General features: G+C 48.6%; 2 protein-coding genes across 3 annotated transcripts; one reads left to right on the top strand and one right to left on the bottom strand.

Annotated features, from left to right (window-relative positions):
- Positions 1–7608: 7608 nt before the first annotated feature.
- Positions 7609–12533, bottom strand: FBXO45 (F-box protein 45). The gene is made up of 3 exons (XM_063166633.1): positions 12258–12533; positions 11662–12018; positions 7609–10094 (listed from the first exon to the last, which is right to left on the bottom strand). The coding sequence occupies exons 1-3, from the start codon at positions 12531–12533 to the stop codon at positions 9909–9911; spliced, it is 819 nt and encodes a 272-aa protein (XP_063022703.1). The 3' UTR covers positions 7609–9908.
- Positions 12534–12700: 167 nt separating this feature from the next.
- WDR53 (WD repeat domain 53) lies at positions 12701–17850 on the top strand. 2 transcript variants are annotated; one of them, XM_063166632.1, is made up of 3 exons: positions 12701–12745; positions 13651–14141; positions 16596–17850. In XM_063166632.1, the coding sequence occupies exons 2-3, from the start codon at positions 13665–13667 to the stop codon at positions 17181–17183; spliced, it is 1065 nt and encodes a 354-aa protein (XP_063022702.1). In that variant the 5' UTR covers positions 12701–12745; positions 13651–13664; the 3' UTR covers positions 17184–17850. The 2 variants fall into 2 exon arrangements, with proteins under 2 accessions (XP_063022702.1, XP_063022701.1); XM_063166631.1 differs by lacking the exon at positions 12701–12745 and having other exon boundaries at positions 12920–14141.
- Positions 17851–18317: the final 467 nt, after the last annotated feature.

The following is an 18317-nucleotide window of genomic DNA, read 5'->3' as shown; positions in this document are numbered from 1 at the left end:
ATGGAAAGCAGGGCTCAAAGAAGACTTCTTTGAAGCCAGGATTAGTTCTGGGTTGTGGTGAGCAGAGCCCTGGGCTTGCTCAGCCACCCTGCTGCCAACACCAGAGGAGTTGGGGCTGTGGGAGATCAGGGAGGTGAGGGAGGCAAAAATCCCCCCAGACTGACAACATGCAACAAGCCTACAGGGATCCAGGTGAGCTGCAGCAAAAACAATTGGGAAAAATTATGTCTTTGGGTTTGGAGGACATTTGATCAAGGATCTAAACACCAATCAGAAGCTCCACAGCAAGAACTTCATAGAGGAGCCCACCTTTGACCCCTCAGTGCCCAAAAGGTGCCCATTTCCTCTGTGGGAATCAGAAGAAAGGAAGGGACAGGATTTAGTGGGAGGCAAACCCACGTTCCTGAGAGTGCAGGGTGGGAAGGGAAAAGGGATTTTTGACTGAACACTGGTATGGATGCTTGTGAGAGCTGCCTGCAAAGGGAGTGGACCTCCTGCTGAAGCCTCAGAGGGTGTGGAAGGCACCAGAACTCACCCAGCCTTCACAGTTAGCACCAACACCTTCATGCTGTTTTCTTTATTACCTGTTTATTATTCGTTTGGTTTCTCAAGTAAGGGTGATGTTTTTCATTTCCTCAACAACTGCTTTCCTTGCCAGGAGCATTTGTTGCACATGTAAAGCCACGGCAAGGACATTCAGATATTCACACACAAGAACAGTTTTTCAAATCCACTGTTGACAGCTCTGGCCTGGCATTACAGTGCTTAACACATCCCTGTTCAGTGAGCAAGGTGCTCTGTCCTCTGCTTCACCCTGATTCCAACAGGCAGCCATGGAGGGGCTTGACAGCTGGCCTGCAAGCAAAGCTGAGTTAATAGAAGAAATAACAATTGATGATTTTTGAGTGTATCCATAGCAAGGAAGAAGACAAGGCCATCAGCATGGAACAGATGAGAAAAGATACATGAAAATTTCTGTAAGCTAAACTACATGCATAAGTAGATGTGTATAGGTGCCTTTTAAATTTCTGTCAAACTTTTGCCAATTACATTGACGTTAATTGCTTTGCACCAATGAATATAATAAGTTATTGTGATGTAGTTAATGACTTAAGATCACGCTTTGTTAAGAGTATATAAACTGGAGAACACGCAGAATAAAAAACTTTTTTCTTCTTGGACCCTGATCACTTGTGTGTGTCACATCCAACCTAACAGTGACATTAGCAGCACAGGAGGGCTCTGTCCTGAGGTGGCTCAGTGTCTTGATTTGGAAAGACAGGAGTGTGCTAAGGAAGCCAGGAGCCTCCCCCGAAATGGAGAATGTAAACCCTCCCCACACCTCCAAATTGTTGTAAATTTTAAATTAAGGGGCTCTCAGGCAAAAATATGGGAGCAGGAAATAACAGTTCTTTAATAGGGAAGAAAATAAAAGGATAAAATAAACAATGCAGTGAACCAAAACAACACTGACAGAGTCAGAACCCAACCTGACACCCTGTGGGTCAGGGTGTTGGTGGCAGTCCCATTGGAATTGTGGCTCAGCCCTCCTGCAGTGTCAGGGGTGGTTCTGTTGGAGCAGGGATCCTGTAGAGAAGGATGGATTCTTCCTCTGGAGATCCAGTGGAAGGAGAGGCAGCTGCTGTTCCTCTGGGAATCCCATGGAGAAGCCGTGCTGGTGTCTCAAAACCTCTGGATTATATCTGGGTAGGAATGCTTGGCTCCTCCCTCCGGGCTCACATCTCCCAGTGGGATGTTATAGTTCTTATCAGCCATGCAGGGACATTCAATAGCTGTTATCAGCAGATGTTCCCTCCCCAGGGAGGAGTGACTGTGGAAGAGATAAGGCAAACTGCCCACTTGACAGAAGACAGCTGCCATACAGATGGTGACAGAACACAATCTGGAACACTGGGTCAGTGGCTGGGCCACAGCCCCTTCCCAGACCCCAGGCAGGGGTGGGCTCTGCCCAGTTCCCTTCCCACAGGCAGGTCCAGCCCAGGCAGCTCCACCTGTGGTCAGGGCTCTTCCTGCTGGGGCTGTAAATGAGGAGGAAGCGGCTGGAGAGGGAAAGCTGCAGCAGGGATCTCATTTCCCCTGCCCTCCCTGCAGCCCTGCTCACAGCCCTCACACTCCTGCTGTTCCCAGGCTGGGGTCTGGGGGCTCCTCTGGATCCACACCACAAGGCTGAGGTGAATTTCCCCTGGGAGAGCAGGAGAACATCTGGATCTCTTGGTCCAGAGTGCTGTGGTATTTTCTGGAGTCCCCCATCATTGGAAGGAAGGAATGATGAATCTGACTCCATGTTCTCAGAAGGCTAATTTATTATTTTATTAAAGAAATATTATATTATATTATATTATATTATATTATATTATATTATATTATATTATATTATATTATATTATATTATATTATATTATATTATATTATATTATATTATTATATTATATTATATTATATTATATTGAAAGGATACAGATAGAAGGCTAAAAGATAATAATGAAAACTCATTACTCTTTCCAGAGCCCCAACACAGCTTGGCCATGATTGGTCATTAAATAAAAACAATTCACATGTTGGATAAACAATCTCCAACCACATCCCAAAGCAGCAGAACACAGGAGAAGCAAATGAGATAATATTGTTTTCCTTTTTCTCTGAGGCTTCTCAGCTTCCCAGGAGAGAAACCCCGGGCAAAGGGATTTTTCCAGAAAATAGGGCAGTGACAGAGCACAGTGTGCAGCAGGATGTGTTGGATGCTGAAGTAGCAGAACCTCATATTCCTGAGCAACTGGAAGCCAACTGCATCCCCTCCCTTGTGGTGCAAGACAGTCCAGATTCTCTGGAGAACATCTGCAGGAGAAGCCAGTGCCCAAAGTCAGGAAATACCTCTGATCCTTTGCCAAGAGTGGCTGTGGCTGCCCCTGGATCCCTGGCAGTGCCCACGGCCAGGCTGGACAGGGCTTGGAGCAGCCTGGGACAGTGGAAGGTGTCCCTGCCCATGGCAGGGGTGGCACGGGATGGGCTTTAATGTCTCTTCCAACCCAAACCATCCTGTGATTCCTCCTAGATCTCCTCAGGGGCTGGAAAGCCCCACAACCAGGTTGCTTTCATCTAGTTTGGACTTTGACTGCAGTTAGAGCTGAAGGAGCTGCCCAAGCTTTTCCCACGGGATTGCCAAATGTGTGGATAAATTGACCTTTGTTGTACTGTACAATAAAATAAACCATTGAAAGCAACAAATCCCCCTGGCCCAGCTACCCCAGCACATTTACCAAAGTCTTTTATTACAGAATCATGGAATGGTTTGGGTGGGAAGGGACATTAAAGGCCATCTTGTTCCACCCCTGCCATGGGCAGGGACACCTTCCACCATCCCAGGTTGCTCCAAGTCCTGTCCAGCCTGGCCTGGAATATTTCCAGGGATCCAGGGGCAGCCACAGCTGCTCTGGGCAACCAGAGAGGGAAGAACTTCTTCCTAATATCAAATCTAAACCTCCTCTCTGTTGGTTTTTATCCTAAAACTCTCAAGGCTGGAGGCTTGAGAAGAAGAAGGTTTGGACAAGTCATTGCTGTGACATCATTCAGGAATGCAAATTTTGACAAAAAAAAAAAAAAATACCCCCATCTGCAGCCCCACAAACTCCCTCCCTGCTGCCTTTCTGCTGAAGAGAAGTGAGTAATTCAGTCACAAACCCAAAGGGAAGTGAAACTGTCTCAGCTCCTTGCAGAGCTCAGCATGTCCCACCCATCTTCCTCTCTGGCCACAAGGGCCAACATCCCTGTGCCACAGCCTGCTCTGGCAGGCAGATGTGGAAGAAAATCACCCTACAAAACCCTCTTTTCCCAGGTTTTCAGCCATGGGGCACAGCATCCCTGCATTTCTAGCAGGTTCCCTGAGGGACCAGGACAAAGCCTGTCTGTGGGTTTTGGGTTTGGAGCTCACTCTTGCACTCAGGACATATCCCTTGGTCTTGGGTAAGAAAAGGAAAATTGCCAGGATATTTCTGTGGGGCTTTAAAACAAACTCTGACACAGGACAGCAGTGTAACAGAGGTGACATCACTGCTGTATCTGAAATGCCATCCCTGGGAGAGGCTGAAAGCAGCTCCAGCTCACTCTGGGACCTGAATCAGCACAGGAGCACAGGAGGGGGAGGTTCAGGCAGACACAGGATCAATATCACAGCTCCCTCCTGCTCTCCACCTTCCTGCACAGCACTCTGGGGTGAGATGGCCACAAAAACCACCTGGTTTCCATCCTGCACCCTCTCCTGAGCCCCACTGATGTTCCAGCTCTGATCCACGCTGCTCATGCTGATTATTTACCCAGGAATAGATCAAACCTTGTGCTGAAGCTGAGATAAGGTCTTTTGGCTGCTTCCAAAGCAAGATCTCTGCTTTGGAATCCAAACCCCTCCACAAGAGCCCGTGGAAGGGGTCAGGTGCTCAATACAGATGGGACCTGGTGTGAGCAAAGTGGCCTCTGTCGCCTGAGCACAGAAAAACGAACAGAAAGCCATCAAAGAAACCCAAAAGGTGATTTGGGAACTGGTAAAAGCTGTACAGCCAGTGGAAGATATCCCTGCCCATGACAGGGGCTGGAAATGGATGAGTCCTTTCCAGACCAAACCAATCTGGATTCCATGAAAAATGCTAACCCCTGCAGGATTTGAATACAATAAAAAAGCATTTTGGCTAGCACCCATTTCCTTACTAGAAGGTTTGTCCAGCACTTTATAAAGCCACATATTGGGGCTGGTAGAGTTTACTGTCTTAGATTGCTTTTTAATAGTGATGGGATATGGCTGAGTTCTCCTAAGCAAAGGAAGCTCCACATTAAAAAAGGCAAAATAAATCAAACAGACATGAAACCACTGCAGGCAGCTCACACCACACCTGCCAGTGCAGGCATGGAGGGAAAATCCCTTCAATTCCTGACTTGGTAAAATTGCAGAAGAATGAACAACACTTATAATATACAATGAGTTTTATTTCAAAATCCCCTTTCAATTACTCTGATTTATTTTTTCAACTGAAATTGGTTTTTTTAAAATAATTTTTTGCTGATATCACTATTTCTTCATCATAAACATCTGAGGGGGAAAAAAGCAAGTATTGGAAAAAGTGGACCTTGAACAGCAACTCTGACATTTTGCTTGAGCCTCTCAAATCCCTTTCAGTCTTTTAAGGTGATCTTGGAGCTTTAGCTCGGTTTGGTGTCACTAAAAATAATTTTCTGAAATGCAAATATTTGCTCAGCCTATTTCAGGATGCAGGGTTCAAATGAAGGAGTGAATTTAAAAAAATTCTATGTCCATCATCCACTTCTGTTGAGGTTTTTTAGTTTGGTTTGGTGTTTGAAAAGAACAGGAAGTAATTGTTAAGGGGGAAGGTTCCACATTAAAAACATTTATTGTACTCAGCACTTGTTTGAGCATAAGTCCCCCACAACTTTGCCCTCTCGTGGGGAAATGGGAGAGTTCCTTTGGTAATCACACAGCTCCATCCAGCAGAAGGAAAAAACTGCTTAAGGGATGAATTAGCAGGTCCAGCAGGAAAAGCTTTCTGTGTTCATTCACTGCTTCATTGATTTTTTCTTTCAATCCCACTTCAGCACAAGGTGGTTTAATGTCACTTACAGAGTCAAGCATGGCCACTGCCAGCCCCCTAAAAACTTGCTTTTTAAATGTACAAAGGATCTTAGTGCAATTTCAATAATGCTGTTTGCTGTCTGCAGATTTCACTGCAAGTAAGTTAAAAAAAAATCACTTACACATCTAAGAGCTATTTATAACATGTAAAAACTGAAATATTCACATGGAAAACTGAAATATTCACATGGAAATACATAGCTTAAGGAATGACTGAGGACTGCTCACCTCTTAAAAACTTTGAAAAAATCAGTTTTGCATGATCAGACTATGATCAGGCCCAGGGTTATTTTAACTCATCGCTGCTGTCATCAACCCAGCCAAAATGGAAGAGGGAAAAAAAAATAGAGGCAGCCATCTGGAAACACACCCAGTGTGCTCAGGGAGTTTAGAAATGTAGATCAGAGATAGGCAGGGAGAAAAGTTGGATTTCTCACTGTCACATGGGGAGGCAGGCAGGGAAGAGCACAGCCACAGCACCGGGGCCATCTGCTCCTGCCTGGCTTTGTCACCTGAAACGTGGCCAGGAGGGACAGGACCAAGGGCCTTTGCCGGGGGAAGGTGCACACAGGGCTCCCAAAAATGTGCACCCACTGCAACCTTCCAGCTGGGACAAAAGCATTTTCCAGGAGGGAGTTTCCCAGCCCACCTTGATTGATCAGTTTGTCAGCGGCACCTGAGGTGTCACACAAGAGGCTCAGGGCCAGCACAAAGTGCCACCAAGGCCAGGAACAGCCTCTGTCCCCAGAGCAGTGACCACATGGAGCTCCTCACCTCCCCAGAGGTATGGCAGGGACAGAGGATTGACTGTTCAGCTGCCAACAGATTTCACAGCACACTCAAACCACAAGGAATTTTGGATTTTATTAAAATGACAGATAAAAGGCTCACTTATCCCGAAATCCTGTAAGAGTCTAAAGCCAAGACCTGCTAATCTGATTGATTTCTGCTATGGGGGCTGTGAACACTTGATGCTCCCCCTGACCAAAGCCCTTAAACCCCTTGTCAGGGCAGGAAAAATACCCCAAACAACTGCTCAGCTGACTCTGAGGTACCTCAGGCTAAAAAAACCAACTCTGCCTTCTTGGCAAACCAGCACAAACCTCTCTGCTCCTGCAGGAGGTGTGTCACAGACATCTTTGATGAAAAATCCTTTCCTTGGGATTTCTCCTCCTGAGAAGCTGGGAGGCCTCAGGAACACAATGTAAACATTGATTATCTGCTGCTGTGGAATGCAACAGGTGCATCTGTGATTGGTCTCATGTTGATTGTTTCTAATTAATGGCCAAACACAGTCAGCTGGCTCAGACTCTGTCCAAGTCACAAGCCTTTGTTATCATTCTTTGCTATTCTATTCTTAGCCAGCCTTCTGATGAAATCCTTTCTTCTATTCTTTTAGTATAGTTTTAATGTAATATATATCATAAAATAATAAATCAGCCTTCTGAAACGTGGAGTCAGATCCTCATCTCTTCCCTCATCCTCAGACCCCTGTGAACACGGTCACAGAGGTGCCAGCCAGGATTTACTGCTTAAAAGCAAACTCTTGGTGCAGAGAGTTTGGAAAGTGCCTCAGAGCTCAAACCCACAATAGTTCTTCCTAAAAGCACTGTGAAATATTGAACTTGCACAGGGAAAGCAAAGGACAGAGCGGGAGGCTGAGGGGGAAGGAGACCCCTGGGGGCAGCAGTGGTGTCCCCACCACCCCATCTCCAGCCCCGAGGCCCCCAGCAGGCAGGAATGCCTTTCCCACAGTCAGGAGAGAGCATCCCTGTTTCAGAGGAGGCAATTTCCCACCAGAGCTGTCAGATCCCTGAGTTTCCAAGCCCTCCTTAAGCAGTCACACAGCCCCAACACCTCTGTCCTCTTGGGGCACCAAACTGCAGCTCCCTTCTTCCCCCCATCTGTGGGGTTCTGCAGGTGCCATTCCAACAATCCACACCAACAGATCCTTCTGAATGATAGCAGAGTTTATTTTAATATTTTGTACAGCCAGCATTGGTCTCCAGGAATAAGTTATAATCTTACACAAGTGAGTCAGCCCAAACCCACCCTTAAGGAATGTTCAACTTTCAGCACTTCTGATTTAGAGGGAAATTATTTAGAGGGTAAGATGCAGTCTGAAGAATGGGAATCAATCTGAATTTGTGATTAAAACTCCTCAGAATTCTCGGGGTTTCCTTGCCTCTAACTGGATCATGGACAACAGCAGAGTTTGCATCTTTCAGGACTGCACTGAGGATACATTCATCCTGGGGACTATTTATTTTCCTAAACTGGGCAGGGTTTTGTTTCCTTTATCCCCAACTCTATGCCCCACGGTTCTGCTCTGCAGACACTTCACAGTCCAGTACAATCAATGCCTGTAACAGATTTGTCCAGATACTTGGATGCCTGTCCCACATCCTTTATTTGGCTGCTCTCAGCACCTCAAACACCTCCACTGCTCACAGCACATTCTGTCTGGTGCAGCAAGAGGAACAGACCTTGATTTGCCTTTCAGCAATGAGCACACAGAACAAATAAATACTTTTAAATCCTTTAAATTGTAACAACTTACACAGTTCCAGGGCAGAGCCTGGTGATCTACCTGGCCAAAAGCACTCCAAGGCAAAGCCTCACTCACTTCCTTGAGGAACAGGGAAGGGGATGAGCAACAGCCCAAGAGGAATTCCTCTTTCTTCCATGCTCAGAGAATTGCCAGTGTCTGGTACCAAGCAACTCACATTCTCTAGCACAAAAAAAAAAAAAAAAACCAAGCAAAAAGAAGTTGGATAAACATTTCCTTTCTCTCTCAAAAAAGCAGCTCTGAAACAGCCCAAGCAGCTCTGGGAGATGCCAACGAGCACAAAACCAGAGTCAGGAGCCAGCCAAGGGTGTCACAGCCTTCCTGTCCTGCTAAAGACCCTCCTAGGGCTCCCTAGAGACCTTCCAGCCTCACAGCAAAGTGGTTCCACCAGGAATTCCCTCCTCACCACACCTGGCAGCTCCCCAGCCTGCACAGGCCAGCACACAGACATGCCTGGGGGGGTCTGGACATGGCTTTGAGAAAATCAGTGAAGAGCACAAACATTAATGTGACCCAGAATCCCCATCAAAGGGCTGGTGAGAGTTTTACTAGTCCTGGGCAGGTGAATGTTGGGGTGCTGGGGGATTTCATTCAGTTAAGAAAGGTTCAGGCAAGCCTTAAAGCTTTATAAAGCCACTGAAGCTGAAAGTAAGGTCTGGTTGCAGAAGCCCAATGGTCCTTCCACATCAAGTTGAGACATCTCACAACAGTGATCAGCAAGTGAGAGAATGCTCTGAAAAGGTGCCATTTTTGACATGGAGAGGAAGGCAGGCTCAGTGCTGTGCTCAGCCTTCCTTCCTGAGGGAAACTCGGGGGGAAAACGTCTTTGTTTCCTACAGAGAACAAACCTGTCACTGAAGCCATGGAAACTTTCACAGGAAACAACCCAAAGCAGCACCTCACTCCACAAGAGCACCCCAAAACACATCACAACAGAACTGCACTGACATGAAGGCTCCACACCTGAACCAGCTGTGTGTTCTGGTGCCAGGGAGGGGGGTGGTTTTGTTTTTCCCCCTTTAAGAAATTCTGTCCCAGTTAGAATAAAGCAAACCCTTTCTTTTTAACTGTTCTTATCAACGTTTTCTTTATATACAATCCTTAAAATACACTTAAAAATAGCTGCACACGTGTTGTATGGTAATACCAGAGAAGGGCAGTTGCACAGACCGTGCCTCTGAGGACACTAAAAACTGTAAATACCCCCAGCTCTGCTCCAGCCCCCATGCTGGCCCCAAGGAGGGAAGGAAGAAGGGAAGGAAGGAAGGAAGGAAGGAACAAGCAGTTTGGAAATGGGAGTCTCTCACAAAACACGCCACTTACAAATCCCAGGGTAATTTCCTCAAGCATTTTTGTATCAAGTCCTTTCAGAAATGTTTGAGGTCACACTGCCATTTTAGCAATAAAATCTGCTGCGACATGCATGTGTCAGCTTCCCACTCAACCAACTGCAGCCCTGAGGATTTTTCTGGCCTGGCAGAAAGAGGAAATGTAACACAAGTTCTGAAGAACGGCTGGTCCTCCGTTTCCAAACTCCATGTGGTTCCCTCGATGGCTCTTGGACACACACCCACACTTTTTTGTTCTTTTTTTTTTCCCTCTAATACACGTTTCCCTCTAACCAACATGCAGATTTCTCCTCCCAAACATCCACATCTCGACGTCCCAACGAGACAATCCATGTCATCCATCCAGAGGCTTTCCCAGGTAGACCAAAGTCACTTCTGTGTTACCATACACAGCAGACACTGCTGGATACAGGCAAACTTTTGGCAGTCCTCTGAAGGCAACTCCCAAGAACTCATAGCCCCTCTCAAACGCTAATGTTTTGTCTTCCATGTCCAGGATCACTCGAATCCTTTCACCTATCTGGAAACAGAGACAGGAGGGAGAGTAAAAATAACACACAGAGAGGGTCAGCATGTTCAGATGGAAACAAAAATAATGCAAAGTGGAACACAGCAGAGAATTTTAAAGCAGGGCTGTCCTGTGTCTCATTATTGATTGCTCTTATGAAGGGAATTTCTCAGTTTCACCATGATCTGAAGCAGGACAGCATCCACCACCTGTCTATGATAATAAACATGACCCTTCCCATATGAACCTGTGAGAGCAGGCACTTTGTGCTGTGTGCTTTGGAAATACTGCAGAGCTCTGGAATCTTTGCAATGGGCTCCAAGTTACCTGAGCCCTGTGTTCAGCTGCTGCAATCACTGAGCAGCAACTGCTCTGTGAGGAGCATCTTTAAAGACAATGGGTTTAAGAAAGACAAGTGCCACCTACAAAAAAATCCCAGAATAGATTAATATGCAGGAGCTGTCGCTGACAGAGGTGTTCCTCCACCAAGGTAAAAGGAAATTTCGGTACAAAATGTAAAATGGAACACCGAAATAAATATATATGCTTGCTCCCTGCATATATCCAGCACACATTATTTCAGATATCAATGAAAGTCCCAGACAACAGGCACAAGCAGAGCAGGCACCACACAAACTCCTGACTCTTCTCCAGCCAGCCCCAGCACTGGGAATTTCTTCTAGCCAACACTAACACACACATGTGTTTCCTGCAAGCACATTTTCTATGAGCAGATCACTGCACAGGTCTTAATAAACACAAAATACATCAAAGGGTCACTGATTTGAACTTTCACACAAAATTTAGGAATATCACATGCAAGGTACTGGACAGATCTTCACCCACAAGTGAAACAAAGTCACAGCACTGGGGGTCACACTGGATTATTTTAAAGGCCTTTCTAACTCATTCTCTGAATAGGAGATGGAAATAACAATGATCCAGTTTAAGTTGTAACAAGAGCAAATCCAGCAGTTGTGTGAGCAGGCAGAATGACAAGACAAGCACTTCTGTAAGGACAAAAAGGTAGGGTGGCCGCTGCTCTTTAACACCCTGAAGTTATCTGAACATCAAATTCCAGATAAGAAATGTCACCCACAGAAGGAAGGTGGCCAGTGGGCAAAGCAGCAGCAATCAGCACTGCTGCAGGTTTCTGCAGGAAAACTCTCACCTAAGCACTAACTTCAGCTCACCCTGCCAGACAACAAAGGGGTACAAGCCCTCAGACACTCACCTTGCTGTGGGGCAAGTTGCTACTTCAGAAAGCTACAACAGTCTTTTCAGGTTTTATTCCAAAAAGCACCACGATGTCAAAGCAGACACCCACAGTACAGGTTTCACACTCAGAGTTTGAGATTAAAGTGTGGGAACAACCCAGGGTGTCAGGTGCACCGAGCACCAGACAGGTGTAGCCTGCACAAGCAGTAAATGAATGGGGGAAAGAGCTCACAAAGTGGAATCATTTGCCTTCTGCAGGGGAGGCAAAGAGACCTTTGAGAGTCACTTAGGAGCAATTCAGCAGCCAGCCGGGACAGCGAGTGACAGCCAGCACCCCCCAGCCCACTCCAAACCCCCTCACCTGATATTTGGGCGCGTTATTGCACTGGGGGAAGCTGCCGTTCACCTCCCCGTTATGCAGCAAGTTATTGTCCACCAGGTTCCAGCCCCAACTCTGGTCGTCGCTGCCCAGCAGGGCCACGTAGCCCTGGCACTGCATGGGGGCGCGCTTGGTGGCGATGCCGATGACGGCCACGGTGCCCAGCGGGCCCTCCCACCACACCTCCCAGGCGTGCCGGCCCTCGCTGAAGCCGATCTTGGTGCGCGCCCCGTCCGTGCTCTGCGCGATGGGGTTGCGGTGCAGCGTGAAGCCGTTCTTCTTGATGTACACGTTCCTCGAGCAGTCGTTGGTGCTGAAGGCGTGGTGGAAGGCACGGACCTGGGCGAGACAAGGCGGGAGGGGGAGATGGACGGCGCTGCGAGCAGCCCGCTCTAGTGGGAGGCGTCCCTTCCAACCCGAACCATTGTGGCTCTAGGAGATAAAACCCTGCGGCGCTCCCCAGCCTCCCGCCCCCTCGGTTTCCAATGGCGGGTGGGCCGGAGGGCTGCGGGGGCGTCCCCGAGCGCCGGGGGAGGCGGTGAGGGGGCGTCCCGGCGGGGCGGGGGTCCCGGCCTCACCTTGCCCTTGTAGGTGGGCACGTTGCAGAGGATGTCGGTGCGCAGGGCCTCCTCGGCCAGGCAGCGGGCGGCCAGGCTGCGCCACACCTCGCTGTTCTCGTCGCCGTGCAGGACGCGGTGCCACAGCTTGCAGACCAGCGCGCAGCTCCGCAGCTCCCGCAGCTCCAGGTACGAGAACACCAGCTCCAACACCCGCCCCGGCAGCCGCCAGCCCGGCCCTCCCCACGACGCCGCGGCCGCCCCGGGGCCGGGCCCGGGGCCGGGCCCCGCCGCCATCGCCCCCCGCGCTGCCCTCGCCCGCCCGGTGTGGCCGGGGCCGCCCGAGGCCCTCACGGCGCGGGGGCGCGCGGCGCCGCCATCTCGGCCGCGGGCACCGCCCCGCGCGTGCGCGGCGGGCGCGGGGGGCCGGCGAGGGGCGGGGGCGGCGGCGGAGCCGAGCGGAGCCCGGGGGAGGCGAGGGGAGCGCGGTGGAGCCGAGGGGCGCTGAGGTGAGAGCTGGGGGCCCCGCGCCTCCCGAGCCCCCCGGGACGGCCCTGGCAGCGCCGCGGGCCGGGCCGAGCTGAGCCGGGCCGGGGGGCGGCCGCAGGGCTGGGCCTGCCGGGACGGGGGCGGTCGGACCGAGCTGCCGCAGGGCCCGGGGGTTGGCGGGGTACGACTCACCTGGGACCCCCGGGGAGCGGCGGCCGCGAATGTGCCCCGATGAGAGCTGCGGGGGAGGTATCGGCCTTCTCTGTAGGGTTATTTGGTCTCCAAGAGCGAAGTTCCTCCTCTGGGGGAATGAATGGGCTCTGGCTGCTCTTTAGATCTGGGTCAACAAAAATCACATGGAAAACATAACGTGGTTGTAAAAAAACAAAAGAAGGTAAAACCACCAGAAACAAGCGTTTGTTGCCCAGTGGTTAAATAAATGCACGGACCTTAGGGCAGCGAAGCGGCTGCTGGGCTGTCACGCAAACCCCATGTGCTTTTATTCGCAGCGTCCCAGTCCCTCCAACACTTTTGTGCTACCATTTTTCGTCCTTATCTTAATTTTCTGCTGATGCGCTGCCCTTAGCAGTGCTGTGACACAGGCTGATGCGGGCAGTCACACCACGGAGGGTTAAGGTTGGTGAGCACCGTGGGTGTGCTCTGAGAGCCAATTAAATATGTTGCAACCTGTTTTAACTTAGTAATACTTCTTTTAAAAAGTATCATTGTGTTATTTAGGTTGGAACAGACCGGTCAGCGCCGTGGTGTCGTGAAAGCTCCGCTTGGGTACTGAGCTGTCCTGAGCTGTGGTGGTGCCCGATTTAACTGGACACGGGAATTTCAGGATGATCTTCTTGCTTGATGCGTTTCTGCTGCAATGACACCAGCAACCACCTCATTCGGGGCTTGTTTTTGTTTGTTCCAGGGTGTCCCTGCAGCATGGCGGTGCGGTGGAGCGGTGGCCATTCCTGCTCCGTGCTGTGCCTGGCCGTGAGCGCGGAAGGGCTGGTGGCCTCCGGCGCCGAGCGGGGCGAGCTGGCGCTCTGGGACGGGGCGGGCTCGGCCGTGGCTCAGCCGCGGCTCCCGCAGGCGGAGGACGTGGCCTCGGTGGTGTTCTCGGCCCGCCGGCCCAGCACGCTGTACGCGGCCCACGGAGAGACCGTCAGCGTGCTGGATGTGCGCTCCCTGCAGGAGCCCCTGCAGCGCTTCCACGTGAACGAGGAGGAGATCAACTGCCTGTCGCTGAACGACGCCGACAGCCTGCTGGCTGCCGCCGATGACTCGGGGGCCATAAAGGTTGTGGACTTGGAAAGCCAGAAAGTCAGCCGGTCCTTGAGGCACTCCAACATCTGCTCGTCTGTTGCCTTCCGACCTCAGCGGCCTCAAAGCCTGGTTTCCTGTGGGCTGGACATGCAGGTGATTTGCATACATGTGCACGGGTATTAATGAAGTGAAACAGTAATTAGCCACCTGTGTAGTGAGGCACCCACAGACTTTCACCGAGCACGAAGGTGGTCAGCCTGCAGTCACTGTGAAGCTCCTCACTATTCTGAAGTAGTTTTGGGGCTATTCTGAAATAATTTTTCCGCTCAGCAGCTTCTGCCCTGCTTTTATCTTCATTGATATTTACAATTCAAAAGTGAATGGGGTGAGGGGAATTCAGAATACACTGCAAAGCTCACTTGTGCTGTATTAGCTCTTTGTTGGACTGAGCAAAACCAGCAGCTGTCCCTAGGGATCAGTTGTGGCTGCAGATGAGATGCAAAGGATGGTGAGGAGAAGACACAGTGCTTGAGGCAGGCAGGTAGAGCAGCATCTTTCCAAGTAGAACATATCACTGTGAAGGCAAGTCATTTTTATCATTTATCCTTTGATCTGTTAGCATCTTGGAAGTATGAAATGTTCTTTGCCATTTAAACCTTCCTATTCTCATCAAGAGGAAACTTTGTCCTTTGCATTCTGAGAAGAGCCATGCTGGGAGTTAAGCCCAGAACAGATATTTTTCAGTAATTTCTTTCCAGTGGTTGAGGCCTGACCACATTCCTGGTTTAGCCCTATATGAAAACTGTCACTTCTCAAAGGTTTCTGTGGTTCCAGTGGTGTCAGGGTGAAGTTTGTGTGACAGCTTTGAGCAGTTTCACCTTCTGTTCTTGAAACCAAAGTACATCTCAAACCCATTAGAGTTGATATTTAGTATAAACTGTATTTTTCTGTGTTAAAGCCATGATGATAGATCCTGTTTGGGAGGAGTAAACACTCAGTCCCTCAGCTGGCTTAATTTTGGTCCCTAAAATGCAGATACACCAGCTTGTGGCTGGAAACTTTTAATCTTTTAATCAGAATTGTAAACATTTATGTACAACTCAGTACAAGTGAGCTGATTCTTTTTTGTGACTTTTTAGTGTTAGTTTCATTTATTGTAGCTCAGCAAGTTGGTTTTGGGGTGAAAGTCAGTATCCCAGAACAGGATTTCATTAGTGTGCTTTTGTACAGTGAAAATAGCATTGTTCTGCATTGAGGCTGCATTTTAAGATCTGTCATTTCCCAAAGGGGAGCTTAGCTGCAGAACTCTGAAGCCCTGTGCTGCCCCATGCCTTTGGACAAGTTATGAGCTCTACAAAACATGTTCTGGGCTTGTCAAACCCTCAGGGAAGCCATGGTTGATGAGAACTGAAATTCAGGTTGCTGGAGTTCTTTCAGGAGTTTTGATGAAGCAGGGGAAATACCATGAGGACAGAAAATACTTAGTTTGCAGAAAGCTCTTCAGCAGTTGATGGATTCATCAGATTGTTGCAGTCCTGTCTCTGATAAAAGCAGGAGTATTTTCTGTAAGCATCACCCAGCCCCTCTGATTTACAGTAAATCACAGTTGTTGTGGAAGTAGTTTTAGTGCAGCAGCCACAGCAGTAACTGAAACAGGAAAGTGACAGGAAATATGTTTCAGATGTTTTAGTGTGATTTGGATCCCAGAAATGCAGAGCCAGGCTCTTTTGTGAACTAAATTTAAAGACTCCTGTACTTATTGGTGATTACTACTGAAGGAGTATTTTTATTAATAACAAATTGAAGCTTAGCTTTATGAAACAAACAGTACACCAGTGCTGCATTAGACTGACTTGTGCTTTTTTGGTCTGTTGCCCTTGAGAGTGCTCATTGTCAATTCAGATCCTACAAAAAGTCTTGAGAGCATTATTTTTAATTCCTCAGCATAAATCTGTAGTGCTTGAACTGCTGTACAAGAGACACAGGATTCTTCACTGGGGGCTTGGATTTGGGGTGGCATTGGAAAAAGAAGTCTAAAAGTACAACCTGCCCCATCTCAGTAGGTAAAGCATGCCCTACTCTATAGCACAAACCAGATCTACCCACTGGATATAAAAATGAATTCAAATATGCCTGTTTAAAAACCACAGCCCCAACTGCTGTTTGCCTTTTGCTGTCCCATTTTTCAGACACGTTTGTGGAAGTGACTATTATAGGCCAAGTAGCAGAGACAGAAATGCAGAATGATAATGATCTCTATTCACTGCTAGGGTTTCCCTGTCCCTCCTTCTCAATAATTGATGTGCAGGATGTCATGATTACTACTGCTGAGATGAATGCAAAAGCTTTTAGAGCAGTGTTTGCATCTCTTCCGTGGTCTAAAGGTCTGAGTCATTGACTGCAGAGTGTGGTGGTGGTGGTGGGGCTTTGCAAAGCAGCCCAGAAAGATTTGCTACATTTATTAGAGCAAGTTTAACCACATGCTTTACACCCCTTGGAGTCACACACAGCCTTTGCTCTGCTAGGACAAGAAGTGTGGTTGCTTATGTTACTATTAAACATCCAATTTGAGTAAAATAAACAAACAATTTTTGGTTTTTTTTCCAGGTGATGCTGTGGAACCTGCAGAAAGTTCGTCCCTTGTGGACCACAAACCTGCAGGAGTGTGAGATGGAGGAAGAGAGCCCCCAGTCAGCTGGGCAGTTCTTCAACCCACCTCTTGCACATTCCCTGTCCGTGGCCTCCTGTGGCAACATCTTCAGCTGTGGAGCTCAGGATGGTAAAGTCCGACTGTTCCGAGTCACTGGGGCCAGGTTTGAGCATGAGCTGGAGTTCCAGGCTCACAGCCTGGGAGTCTCACAGGTGCTCTTTATGCCTGAGGGCTACTGCTTGTTGTCTGGAGGAAATGATGGGAAAGTCTTGCTCTGGGATCTCAGCAGCAACATTGGGAAGCAGCAGAAAAGTCCAGCAAAATCTCTGCACAGGAAAAAGGCCCAAGCAGCTGCTTGCAGCAGAAAAGATGGGAAGCTCAACAAAGCAGCCTCCAATGAACACCCTGCAGTTGTGCCAAAGCTCAGCATTGAGCATGGAGAGAAGGTGAACTGGCTGTCGTGTGCAGAGATCAAAGGCTCCAGGAGAGTGTTGGTTGCTGACCAGAGCAGCTCTGTATCAGTCTATCCATTGCCAGAACCTTAAGGCACCCAGGTGTTACAGAATCTGGGGGATTAAATCACTTCTGAGAGCCAGTTACATGCACTGACAGTGACCTGGGCAGGGAACCCCTCTGGTCCCTGGGAAGGGAAGGGGTTTGCTGTGCACTCCTGGTGTCCCTGGCCTCGTGCTGGTTCTCTGTGGCTCACACAGCCACTCTCTCTTGCAGGGTTGGCAGCTTGCTGCTGGAATTTCAGTGAAACGGGTCTCTATATTTAGGGGTAACATTAGTTCATGGCTAAGCTGACGTAATTAAGGCTGGAGGAGAAAATTAGTGCTCAGGAGACACCCACAATGCCAAGTGAGGCTGCTGAGCAGCAGCAGGGCTGTCACTGGCTCAGCCCTAGGTGGTTTGGGCTGTTGCAGTGCTCTGTGTGATTTCTCCCATAAAGCTGTGTCCCAGCTGGCTTAAACTGGGCATGGTGGAATCTGGTTTTCACCACACTCTGTCAGCAGCTGCATAGACTAGAGATGCATCCATTAACAAGTAATCAAATTTGTTTCCCTGTGGCTGCCAACTGAATTTTTTCACTGCAGCAAAAGAAGGAGCAGGGGAACTGTTACACCTGTTTGCTGGGTCAGCTGTCAGTTAGTTGTGTATATCAGGGAAAAAGAACTATTACACTTGTCTTAATAAATGCTTTCTCTCTCACTCTTCCCTTGTCCTTAGAATCACTCTAATAGTGCCAGACTCACACAAAATTGTGTCCAAAAGTTTGTTGTACCCCCATCACAGGGTGAATACCAAGGGCCAAAGGCACAGCTTCTCCTTAACCAAATACTTCCTGTCTTCCCAAAGGTTTGAAACACAATGAGCAGAACTTGGCTTGCTAGAAGCTTCCCTTCATTTGCAAATTGAAGGTAGGAAGACCTAAGTGGAAATGTTACAGCTCTGGGCATGTTCAGTTCATGCTGGATTTCCCATGAAGTGGGCAAATAATTTTTTAAAAAGGGGATTTTTCCTAGGTTATCCTTATCCTGTCACAGAACTGAATTTCTAGTGCTGGCTGAGGACCTGCTGCACTGGTGGGAGGTTTGGGTTTGTGCTGCTGTGTTTCACCAGCTGGGCTGTTACCAGACTCCTGTTATATTGGAAAAATTTTCAGCTCTTTTTTTTTT

This window comes from Melospiza melodia, chromosome 12 (assembly GCF_035770615.1).
Source record: "Melospiza melodia melodia isolate bMelMel2 chromosome 12, bMelMel2.pri, whole genome shotgun sequence".
Classification (NCBI taxonomy): Eukaryota; Metazoa; Chordata; class Aves; order Passeriformes; family Passerellidae; genus Melospiza; species Melospiza melodia.
The sequence above is the reverse complement of the archived record's forward strand: the minus strand, read 5'-3'. Positions and strand labels throughout refer to the sequence as shown.